Source organism: Lontra canadensis, unplaced genomic scaffold, assembly GCF_010015895.1.
Source record: "Lontra canadensis isolate GAN:19392208 unplaced genomic scaffold, GSC_riverotter_1.0 scaffold17, whole genome shotgun sequence".
NCBI lineage: Eukaryota > Metazoa > Chordata > Mammalia > Carnivora > Mustelidae > Lontra > Lontra canadensis.
The window spans coordinates 20915954-20928709 of NW_022631011.1; the positions used below are offsets into that span (position 1 = coordinate 20915954).

Here is a 12756-nt window from a genome sequence, read left to right on the forward strand (position 1 = left end):
TACGACTTAACTCTAAAAACCAAGAGATCAAGAAAGTGTGGTAATGGCAAAAGGGTAGACACATACATCACTGGAACAGAGGAAGAGAGTCCAGAAATTACTCTGTAGAAGTACGGTCACTTGATTTGTAACAGAGGTGCAAACACAATTCAGGGAAGGAGAGTCCTTCCTACAAATGGTATGGGAACAATTGGACAGGGACATCTTAAAAATGAACCTTAATTTCTGTCTCACACCTTATACAAAAATGAACTCAAAGTCGTAGACTAAAATCAAATGTACAGCTATGTAAAGCTTTCGGAAGAAAACATAGAAAATTTTTCTGGTTTTGGATTAGACAGTGGCATCTTACAGATACATACCAAAATAATCCAGAAAAGACAAATTTGATAAATTAGATTTTATCAAAATGAAAAACTTTTGCTCTGTGAAAGACACTCTTCAGAAAATGAAGAAGGAAGCTGTAGGTGGGTAAACATTACTTGCAAATCATATATCCAACAAGGACTTGTAGCCAGAATATATAAAAAATTCTCAAAATTTAGCAGTTAAAAAATGGAACAATTCAATAAGAAATTGGGCAAATGATGCAGATACTTCACCAAAAGATATAGAGAGATGGCAAATAAACACATGAGATGATCTCAATAGCATTAGTCATTAGAGAAATACAAAATTATAATCACAGCGAGATACCACTACACACCTATTAGAATGGCTAAAATCAAAATAATTTGTAAAACTGATAATACCAACTGCTGACCAGGATGCACCATAACTAGAAATATTGTAGGTGGGAATATAAAATAGTAGAGTCACTCTGGAGAGCAGTATGGCAGTTTCTTAAAAGTTAACTGTAGGTTTACCATACAACTCAGCAGTCCCCACCTAGATGTTTATCTAGAGGAATGAACATTTACATTGTCACAAACACTTGTCCACAGATGTTTATAGCAATAGTATTTAAAATCACCCAAAAGTGGAGGTTCCTCAAAAAATTAAAAATAAAACCACTGTATGATCCAGAAGTTGCACTACTGGGTATTTACCCAAAGAATAGAAAAATACTAATTCAGAAGACTGTCTGAGCTTTCACTGAGTCCTAATCACTGATCACAGATCACCATGGCATATATAATAATAATGAAAACTTTGATGTACTGTAAGGATTACCACAGTGAGATGCAGAGACACAAAGTGAGCGAATGCTGTGGGAAAAATAGTGCCAGTAGACTTGCTGGATGCAGGGCTGCCACAGATCTTCAGTTTGTATTTAAAAAAAAAAAAAAAAAAAAGGCAGTATCTGCAAAATACAATTACACCAGATAGACTGGTATATACATAGTTCATTGGTAATTTGGTGAAAGTGTAGGCTTTTCTCTTAAGCTTCTGATCCTTTTAAGAAATAACAAGAGGGGCACCTGGGTGGCTCAGTGGGTTAAGCCTCTGCCTTCGGCTCAGGTCATGATCTCGGGGTCCTGGGATCGAGCCCCGCATCGGGTTCTCTGCTCGGCAGTGAGCCTGCTTCCCCCTCTCTCTGCCTGCCTCTCTGTCTACTTGTGCTCTCTCTCTCTCTGTCAAATAAATAAATAAAATCTTTAAAAAAAAAAAAAAAAAAGAAATAACAAGAAAAGTCAGACAATAGCCTATTTTATTGTGAGTTAGCATCAGTAGAGGTTTTGAAGTCTTAGAGCTTAGGTATGTGCAGCCTTCTGATTTGTTATCCTGAGCAATGGCATTTGAGACAAATGCACTTTTAAAACAAAATAACATTTCTCTCTCTCTTTTTTTTTTTTTTCCCCCTGGGTTTTTGGTTTTTGTTTTCCAGACACGGGGAAGCATACACGTGGACAAATCCTACATGCTGTGTGCATAACATCATTGTGGGTAAACTCTGGATTGAGCAGTATGGCAATGTGGAAATCACAAACCACAAGTAAGATGCGTTAGGGTTCTTATCTATCCCTTCAACTGTCACTAACCCATGCCAGTGGACTTCTTTTTTTTTTTTTAAAGCCCTAGTAAAGCTCTATGATAATTTAAGAACCAGGCAGTGGGGCTTTTGGGCAAATAGAAGCTCATTGGTGTAATGAGTGGAGTTCACTAAAGTTTCTGATTAGGGAAGACTGGGTGAACTCTTGAGTTTTCACAGATGAAACCATAATTTCATCCTCAGCTCATTGTGTTTATAATACTTGGTTTGTATTATTCACAGAGGGGCATGAGTTGGGAAGACCATGGAAGTTAAAAAGAGCTGGGTTCAAATCCAACTTTGTGCCCTTAGTCAGGAGTCTTACTCGTCTTGGGCTGCGCTAACAGATCACGACGGACTGGGCGGCTTAAACAGTAGAAATTTCTTTCTCCCCGTTCTGGAGGCTAAGAAGTCCAGGGTCAGGGTGCTGGCAGCCTTGAGGTTGGGTGGAGGCTATCTCCCTCGTTCGCAGCAGCCGTCTCTTCATCTCCTCACATGGCGGCCGCAGAGCTCATGTCTCGTGTCTCTGTAGAAGCGCAGTAGTCTCACTTACGAGGACTCCATCCTCGTGACTGAATTACCTCCAGGTACCATCGCGTTGAGAGTGAGGGCTTCAGCGCATGATCAGTTCCGCGGCAGCATTGCTTCCCTTGCCTCTTGCTCTTCACGAGCCTTGCTCACCTTTTCTTGACGGTGAGTCCAGCACTAACGGAGGATCAGTCACGATAACCTCTGGGTGGGGCCTGGCGTGTAGAGTAGCTGCTCTAGAAAGGCCACCTTCCGCATGCTTCTCTGCCGCTGCTTCCGTGGTGAATGGTCAGCTGAGCTTAGTATCTTCTTCACAGGACTGGAGACAAGTGTGTGTTGAATTTTAAGCCGTGCGGCCTTTTTGGTAAGGAGTTACACAAAGTCGAAGGCTACATTCAAGATAAAAGGTAAAGTTTCCATTCTAAACGTTGAGTAGTTAGTGTAGGTGTCCTCTGCTAAATAAAATGTCAGTATTAAAATCTGCCATAACCTAAGAAACAAGCATTTCAGTGAGTTGAAAATTTTTTCTTCTACGGAAATGTGTTTCTTTAAAGAATCTGATTCATAACCATCTTCATAGTAAGATTCGATTACAGCGAAACACTGGTTTAATTGTTGGCTGAATGTCAATTTCTCTTGACAGCAAAAAGAAGCTCTGTGCCCTCTATGGCAAGTGGACCGAATGTTTATACAGTGTTGACCCGGCCACTTTTGATGCCTACAAAAAAAATGATAAGAAAAATACTGAAGAGAAGAAAAACAGCAAACAGGTGAACACCCTGTTAAGGCGGTGTGGAAGGAATCACTGGGCTCTTGAATTTGTACTAATCCTTTTAGAGGTGGCCTATTATGGGTCATAGTTTGCACTTTTTTTTTTTTTTTAACTTGGTGCTAATGCACATAACTTTTCTGCCTGCATCATCTTTGTTTAATTGAGATATAGTTGCAGTGCAGCCTTGAATCTTTGTAACAAACAGCCCTGGTAGCAACTGTTTGCCGTTACCTTCCACGGAGCCTGGGCGCCCGCCACTTCCGTTGCTATGCGCAGGGGGTTGGTGATTGGAGTCACATCATGTTGGGAAATGGGTGTTCACCTTGGACAAATGATCTCTTCCTTTGTGTTTACCTGCCTTAGAAGCTGAGATCACTTGAGTGTTTAAAACTGCCTCCCAAATTGTTTCCTACATTTTCACACCTGTTAGCTGTTTTGTTGCGTGCTCACACTCTCTCATGTGTACACCACCGAACTGATGACCAGCACAGTAGGGGGAGTCATTGCTGGTGCGACCTCCGTGAGACCGTTGGCTCTGCACATGCGAGGTGCACGGCCACCTGCCGCAGGCCCCCGGGAGCCTTGTACTGAGTGCACCGCTGTCCCTCTGCCCTGTGCAGGGGAGGGTGGTTTCGGGGCAGGGGGGCCTGTTGGGACAGGAGGTATCCACAGGCTGGTTACTCCCCAGGAGCTGGCACCGTGGTTAAGAACACAAACTGTCGGAAGGAGTCCTCTCCACCATTGAAGGGGGAGAGTCTCGGGTTTCCCACCTTCACTCTGGCACCTTCAGCGCCTTCATTTGTAAAATGGGGACCATCATAGGACATAGTATGTGAAATGAGTTGACTGTTGTAAGGGGCACGGGGTGCTCTGCTCAGAGTGAACGCTCCTCCGGCCCAGCCGCCTGGCCTCCCGGCTCCCCTGAGAAACCGGCTTGTCTTTAAAAATAGGCGTATTTATGAGGGGCTTCCTTTGTAAATCAAGTGAACCAGGGTCCTTTCCGAGGCAAAGGAAAGGAGTTTTATTAAACTCCTGCAAACACACTGCTCTGCCCGGTTCCGGTTCCTTCCCCGCATCCCTCTGCATGCAACGCTGCTCTCCCCCCATGCTCCTCACCCACCTGCTTTCTCTTCCCGGGGCAGGTGCACCGACCCTGCCCTGCAGCAGGGACAGAACAGATGGGCCCCGAGAAGGACACATGCCAGGGTGCTGGGAGCCTGACATGAGCTTTTGGCAGCCGCACCAGCCAGAGCAAGGCCACCCTGGCAATGACAGCCTCACACACACACGTGGTGTCCGCCCCCTTACAGAGTTGGCGAGGTCCCAGGAAATGTCCATCTTGTCCTGTCAACCTGGTCAGTCTTTGTAGACAAGTGGCCTTCCCCCTGAGAGAGAGAGAGATGCCTCCCCCTCATTCACTCCTTGTCCAGTCCCCTTGTCTGTGTGCACAGAGCTGCTGTTGGCTGCCGAGGTCCCTGTGTGCATTCGGATGCTGCGGCAAGCTTGTCGCCGTGGCGCTGTCGCCTCTCTGCCGCTGAAGCAGCGCACCCAGTGCTTCCACGTTTGCTGACCCTGCTGGTCTTGTGTCATTGCTACGTGTAGCTCACTGCCCAGTTAACGTGCCACTGAGTTATTTTGTCTTCAAGAAAAAAAAAAAAAGCTTTAAAAACACAAAGACCCTGTAGTAAAGAGCAGTGATGACAGTCATCATGCCTCAAGTGCGGTGGCCCCAAGGGACACTGTGCTGGCAGCTGCTGGCCCCTGGTCCCTAGGTGCGAGGCAGCTCCGTGCGCCGTGCGGGGCCGACGGGAAGAGCGAGCGAGCGAGGCGGGCGCGCAGCGCGGACGCGGGGGCTGCTGCGCGTCTTGCGGGCGGGTCCTTTCTCAGCTGCTGTAGTCGGGTGGGTCTGTCGGCTCTTGTAGGTGAGCACTTCTGAGGAGTCGGACGAGATGCCGATGCCAGATTCTGAAAGCGTGTTTGTGATCCCTGGCAGTGTTCTCCTGTGGCGAATAGCCCCTCGGCCTCCCAATTCTGCCCAGGTGAGATCGCGCTCCGCGAAGGGGGCCTGTGAGCACCCCGCACTCTGTCCCCGGCTCTCGTCCCCACGGCTGTGCCTCTGCGGGCTCCCCCGCGCCCGGTCCCTTGTGCCCGAGAGTCCGTGCCCCGTGCTGGCCATCCCTGCTGGTGTCCGTCGGGGTGCGACTCTGGGAGGCTTCTTCGGGAATAACCGAGGAGTAAGACTGGCTGTCAGCGGACACGGGGTGATGCAGACACTTGAGGCTTGAGCCCCCCACATCCAGCAAGTCGGATTTTAATGATGTACAAAAAGAATGTTGCTTTTGCTTATAGTTCTACTTCAGGTTGACGGGGATAGAGGATACTTCTCTGTGTGGCCTGCTTTGAGATCTCTCTGAGACGAACACTCATGGGTGGTGCAGACCTCACTGAGAACATTAGCCGGGTGGTCCGAGAAGGCTGGTGGTTGTCCCCACAAGACGGAGGGAGGTCATTGTCAAGTGCTGCTGTCTTCAGGGGTTCTCAGCGTGCGTTATGCCTTGCTACATGTTAATTCAGACATTTTGCTGCCTTTCAGATGTATAATTTTACTAGCTTTGCAATGGTTTTGAATGAAGTAGACAAGGACATGGAGGGCGTGATTCCAAAGACAGACTGCAGGTTGCGGCCTGACATCAGAGCCATGGAGAACGGAGAGATAGGTAACATGAGCGGTCATGGTGAAGCCTCCCTTGGGGGGAAAGGAGTTTCATGAGTGTTTGCATCTTGTGGTACAAGTATTTGTCGTCTCTCTCTGGGAGATTGTTTTAATTAAAATTCCATCTAAATTCGTAGCTTACATTTAGATTCATTATTTCAGTGATCATCCCTGACAATTTAATATACTCCATATGGCCAGAGACAGATCTTAAATGTCAGAGGGGAATTTGAGAAAAGAATAGCATCATTATCAACTTAAAACTATATACTAATTAGTTCACTGTATTATTTCAGAACTTAAATACTACCTTGTGAGCCTCAAAGAAGAGCATGGCCTTGGTTAATTACGACATTTTTAACTGGTGTTACATTTCTTCTAATTCAGTGGTTCTCAAAAGGGAAGCCGTTTTTACCCCCAGGGGACATGTGGCTGTGTCTGGAGAGTTTGTCATGGCTGGGGACTGCTGCTGGCATCTAGTGGTCGGAGGCCGGGATGCTGCCAGAGGTCTTCCAGCACCTGGGATGGCCTCACAGAGAATCAGGTGGCACGAGGTGTGGGAACACTGAGGTCGAGAGTCCCTGTCTCAGTACCTTGGTGCTCCCTTTGAGTGATCAGGATCAGTGAGACAGCGCGCCAGGATTTTGAAAAACTGTTTGAATTTCTTATGACGGAACATGAAGGAGCTCTGTGAGGTCTCACCAAGGATTAAGAAAAATTTCACATTTATTCACCAATTTTTCATTGAAGCTTTGTAACATAATTTTTTTGGCCTTAAGAATAAGCAGGTTTGGGGCGCCTGGGTGGCTCAGTGGATTAAGCCTCTGCCTTCGGCTCAGGTCTTGATCTCAGGGTCCTGGGATCGAGCCCCGCATCAGGATCCCTGCTCAGCGGGGAGCCTGCTTCCCCCTCTCCCTCTGCCTGCATCTCTACCTACTTATGATCTGTCAAATAAATAAGTAAATCTTAAAAAAAAAAATAAGCAGGTTCTTTGATAAGTACAAAGGTTGTTCAGGGTGAGACTGTAGAAGGAGACGACTAGGTCTTGAGTGCCCACTCTGCCTCTTCCTACCTTGGGTCCGTGTTAAAATTTTAACGTAATATTGGTTTTCTAATAAAACAGAGAGCTCATGTGAATGCGTGTGGGTGATGCTTATCTGTAGCGTTACTGAGCCCGGCAGTCTCTACCTGTAGGATGACTGGTTTCCACCCATGTTTGTACCTTAGATCAAGCTAGTGAAGAAAAAAAACGACTGGAGGAAAAGCAAAGAGCAGCCCGCAAGAACAGGTCCAAGTCGGAGGAGGACTGGAAAACGAGGTGCGTGCGGCTGTGCAGGGCTTGGCAGGCGTGGGGCTGCAGAGCATTCCCAGGCCTGGAGTGAACAGCTAGTTCCCCTGGGTACTCAAGCTGCAAGACTTGCATGTGTGACAAAGGAAAAGGGCTATTTGGAAATTAAGGTTTAAATATCCCCACACGATTATTGTAGGTAAGTGGTTTAAGCAAACCGTCTACCTTCCATGTCTGGAGAAGTCCTGTCTTTTTCTTGTTGTAAGAGGGAAAGGAAAGTAAAATCCAGAATGACACATTTGGGCATGAAAATAGGTTCAGAGCCATTTGCTACTGTGTGTATCCATTGCCATTACTCTTCCAAACACGGGATTTGACATGCACCTGAAATACGAGTTGTATAAAGTAACATCTTGGATTCCATTCAGAAATAGAAAGTGGGCCATAAAATTTCTTAGTTTTGGAAATTTTGTTTTTTTAAGAGTCAGGAGTTGCATAGTGACTTTATTGAGTAATAGAATCACTTGTAAACAGGAATAGGATAAAAACATTTTCTAAATTTATATCACATAGTAGAAACCATTGTAATTCAAAGTCATTAAATAAATTGTAGAGGCTATAGGGACATACTTCTGCAAGCATTCGGACATTATTTGATAGCCCTTTTGCATCTTAGGAAAACATAATTGCAATTGAAAATGACCTTAGATTTCATTTAATCTCGTGGTTTTGGGGCTTGGTTAGCGTTAAAAATCTCTTTTGCCAGTGAACGCATAAAGAATCTGCAAATACAGAACTCATGGGGGCAGAGCTGCTGCGGTGGGGCTGGGGGGTGGTCGGGACACGGCCGGTCCTCACCTTCTCCCACTCTGTATGGACCCCGGCTCCCTAGACCTCTGTGGAATACTGTTTGAAAGTGGTCTGGAAATCCCTTTGTTGTTGAGAGGAAAACAAATGCTGTTGTATTTCATTTTGGGGATTTGCTTGAGGATACACAGCTAGTGAGCCCAAGCCCTGTGACTGGAGCCTCCACTGCCATCAGTCCTTCAGGCAAAGCTACAAGCTGCCCTCCGATCCCCTTGAAAAGATTGGATTCATTTTATCATTATTTCTAATCTCTTTTGCAGAAGCCCACTTTTGTACCATATTTCTAATTCGTAGCTCCTGTATTTTTCTGGTCACATTTTCAGGTGTACAAAGTAAGTGCAAAGTCCACTGAGAATTTTTACTGTCAGGGTCTTAGCGTTCGGAGAGCAGTGGGCTCCAGACAGCAGTGTGGCAGCCTGAAAGCCAGACCAGGTGCCACCCTGAGTCACCACCTCAGGCCTCTCCTCCACGGGTGCTCCTTTGTGCCTGTGTGAATATACATGGTTTTGAAATGATCCTACTGGCTCTTTGTCAAAAGAATCTGCTTTGAGCTCTTTTGTAAGGAGAGTTCACGTTCTCGGACTGGGTTCTTCTCAGGATTGATGACGTGTTTGAGTGGCGTGGTTCAGCTGGAGGTGAGGCAGGGAGGTTTGTGTAGGAACGTTTTCTGCTCGTTAGAGCTAACTGGCCTTCAGAGAATTCAGACCCAGAGACCTCTTCGAATCTGTCCTAAATTCCTCCACACTCGGAGCTGGCATTCCGCTAACAGAGGAGTCGCTCGAAGAGAGTATAGGCTCCACAGACTTTTTCAGGCTGTAATGACAGTCCCTGCATCTGAAAATGGCGGCTTGTAATCCTGACCTGTTTTCCTAGAGGGCTCCTCACTGGGTGAGGTACGAGGAGGGAGTGGAGGGACAGGTGAGGGACAGAATATGAAGTGGCGGCGGGCGGGGGTGGGGAGAGGCGGGTGGGTGACGCGTTGAGGCAGGAATGTTGGCGGTGTGTCTCCCGGACAGTCTGAGCAACGCGCAGAATTCACACTTGATAGTCTGCTATTTCACTGACACGGGCCCACAGACTCTGGAGACCCAAAATACTGAATAAAAGGTGGTAGCAGGGAAATCTTACGCTCCTCTTCCTGTTACTGGTGCTTGTCTCAAATGTGAGTTTAGAAAGACAAATCACCTGGACTTTCTGTGTATATGGGAGGTGTAGGATGATAACAGCAGAGGTTTCCAGACACCAGTGCTCAAAATTAGGAGAACTAGCAGTTGAAGGAAACTCTGGTCCTGTGCATCAGACCATCGGCTCTGTGGTGCTCCCCTCTAGTGCAGTGTTTGGACTCCCTCTGAGGGCACGCGGCCTCCAAAGAGAGGCTGTGGTTGCAGACATGGTCTTTAGAGAACTTTGCCTACGCCGTGGCACATGACCTGAGGCTTAGTTCATTTTCTTAATTATTTTTTATTACCTTGAGTTTGATGTGTCTGCTTTTCTGAAACGCTTGACTTTGCTAAGCTTAACTACAAAAGTGCTATTACTGCTTGGACTTTGGGGACTGAAAGGAGTATAACTATATACTTTATATTATTAGACAGAATTTTGACTTTGATCAAATAATTTTTTTAATTTTTTAATTTTATTATTTTTTAAAGATTTTATTTATTTGACAGAGAAATCACAAGGAGGCAGACAGGAGGCAGGCGGAGTCGGGGGAGCAGGCTCCCTGCTGAGCAGAGCCCCCCCTGATGCAGGGCTCATTCCCAGGACCCTGAGATCAAGACCTGAGCCGAAGGCAGAGGTTTAACCCACTGAGCCACCCAGGCGCCCCCCCAAATAATGGTTTTTAAATATATTTTCAGTCTGGTTAACCAGATCTGATATATCCTGATCATTTAAAGTAGACTTAAATTTTCTAATTGGGAAAAAGTCCCAAAAGCTAAATAGAGAATTTAGAGATTAATATTCTAGGAAATGTGGTCTAATGGGCATTTATGATGTGATCCTTCAAGGAATTTGCCTGATCTGAAGCTTTTTTTTCCTGTAAGAGCGTTTTGTGCTGCTGTAGGGATAATAGGAGCATTGGGGAATTACCAAACACATCTAACCTCATTTTAATAGTTAAATTGCTTCTTACATTTTTTTTTAGAAAGACCTGTGAAACTTTTTCACAATGTGTTACTCTAAAAACAAAATCATACTTAGAAAAATGTGACACAGGGGTGCCTGGGTGGCTCAGTGGGTTAAGCCGCTGCCTTCGGCTCAGGTCATGATCTCAGGGTCCTGGGATCGAGCCCCGCATCGGGCTCTCTGCTCAGCAGGGAGCCTGCTTCCTCCTCTCTCTCTGCCTGCCTCTCTGCCTGCTTGTGATCTCTCTCTGTCAAATAAATGAATAAAATCTTTAAAAAAAAAAAATGTGACACAAATTTAATTGTGAACCTTTTTGAGCAAGTAATTTTACATTTCCCTAGCCTGAAGGGAGCTGGGACTGTGGGAACTAGGTGGTGTTTTAAAGGGCAAGGAAATGATTAAAGCAGCTCTATGCAGGATTAAAGAGCAATCGGGATGTTAACGGAGAGGTGCAACCTAAGAAGCTGTATTAGCATGAGGAAAATGGAGACCCAGGAAGATTAGGAGTAATTTCAGTGGATTTGGTGTAGCACAGTATATTTAAAAATCATGGACTTTAAAATCAAATTTAAGTTCGATACCAGTTATTAGCTTGCACAAGTTATATAGCTTCTCTGACATTCCACTCCCTCTTCGAGTTTAAGGGCATTAACTCTGAATCCTGTACTATAGGTATGTTGTAGAGGTTCGTTTCCTTACCGTAATTCCTTCCCCCAAAAATGCCTTCTGGTGGAAGATAAGGAATGGGGCTAGAGGACCATCAGACCCATAGATTTGTTCTTACACCCCTACTAGACAGAAGGTCCTACTTCTGCTGAGTACTCTGCCAAATGCTATGGAAAAATCCGTAAACCTTTTGTGTGATGTCACTACATCTTTTGGAATATTATTCTACCTAGGTTCTCTCTAAAAATGGCAGGACTTCTTTAAAAGTCTCTTTGGAAATTCCTAACTCAAGAGTGAGGGGAAACGCTGCAGGCGCTAGTGTAGTGGCAGGAGCTCTGTGGTTTCTGTTCCCACCAATCTTGTCTTTTCTCTTTAAACAGGTGGTTCCATCAAGGTCCTAACCCCTACAATGGAGCACAGGACTGGCTTTACTCGGGCAGCTACTGGGACAGAAACTACTTCAATTTGCCTGACATTTATTAAAGTGCAGACAAGTCAGGGTGTTTGGCTAATCTACAAATAAGTCTTAAACCTATGTTTTTAAATTTTTTCCTTGGTTTCTACTCATCTTTTAAGAAAACAAAAAACCCGCTCATGAGATAACTTGCATTTCACCCAACAAATGTAGGGCATAAGGTAATATTGGTGATGAAAGTCAGGAAAAATGGGTAATTTTGCTATCCAAATAGACTTACTGATTTGAAATACTGTTTTATAGAGGTAAGAGAAACAGTGTGGAGAATATGCTTTTTATGGTTGTTGTTGCCATATTTATGGAAGGTTTATACCCAACTGTAACTTCAGCTTTATGGAATTATATAGTAATCCCAAATCAAGTTATTTTGAATATTTTTATGCCGTCATGCTTGAATGTTTTAGATGTAACTTTGAAATGTTTAGAACTCTTCTATACAATGTTTATGTGCTCAAATGCAGAGAAGGTTATGTCATTTTGTAAAGATTATGTTTAAAAGATGGCTTTTCTTCATACTAATCCTCTCCGGTTTCCCCCTTCCCACCTCGGAAAAGAAAAAGTACCTGAATATTCAGGACAGATGTTCCTGATTTGAACTTGAAAAGGTATTTCACTTATTTCTCTAAATTTACTTTTATAATTTTCTGTAATCTGGGTCCTTAGAATTAAAACGTGTTTGAACTGAAAATTTGTATAAAATCTAGCAGTACACAAAAATGCCCTAGAAATAGATTCTAATCACCCTCATTACATAATGACAAACCTTTTTAAATGCTTCGACTTTGTGGCAAATGCCACCAGAGACATTAAGTTGCACTCATGTATTATAAGTACCAAACTATATAAAAGGAGGTCTTGTGCATTTCAAGTTTGCAAGGCACCCATGTACTTAAAATATGTACGGAGACCTACTGTACAGTAGTTTTGCCCCTTTAATTGGGGTACATTAATCTTATGGTATTTATCCACCCAACCCCAGACTGATATCTTGCTCCAAGGGGCTTTAAGTAGCTGCCAGTAAATTATTTTAATTGCTGTCTTGAAGTTAACAAGTGTTATAATGAAATAATCTACCTGATGCTAAATAAAGGCTTTAGAATGTTCCCAGAAAGCGTGGTTTCTTAATCTGATCCGCAGTCCCCGAGTGTCCTTACCAAGCCGGCCCTGTGCCGCCCTCTGCAGGGCCTGGAGCCAGCCCAGCAGCTTGCACTAGCCGCAGTACTGGTGTTCTGGGGCGGGAGTGGGGGAAAGACCCGCCTAGAAAGCCCAGTAGCTCTGCTAGTAGAGTGGAGTTGTTTTCAAGGCTCCACAAGTCTGAAAAGATTTAAGGCCTTTTGTAATCGATTGT

At 44.8% G+C, this 12756-nt stretch overlaps 1 protein-coding gene across 3 annotated transcripts in view; it reads left to right on the top strand.

Moving 5' to 3' along the window:
* Positions 1-12519, top strand: part of OSBPL1A (oxysterol binding protein like 1A) — a 239611-nt gene extending 227092 nt beyond the window's left edge. For all 3 annotated transcript variants that reach the window (XM_032859742.1, XM_032859743.1, XM_032859744.1), the window contains 7 exons: positions 1829-1936; positions 2818-2907; positions 3144-3270; positions 5195-5311; positions 5866-5989; positions 7213-7303; positions 11314-12519. In XM_032859742.1, coding sequence (XP_032715633.1) covers positions 1829-1936; positions 2818-2907; positions 3144-3270; positions 5195-5311; positions 5866-5989; positions 7213-7303; positions 11314-11416 — 760 coding nt within the window. In that variant the 3' untranslated portion in view covers positions 11417-12519. The remainder of the gene's footprint in view (positions 1-1828; positions 1937-2817; positions 2908-3143; positions 3271-5194; positions 5312-5865; positions 5990-7212; positions 7304-11313) is intronic.
* Positions 12520-12756: the final 237 nt, after the last annotated feature.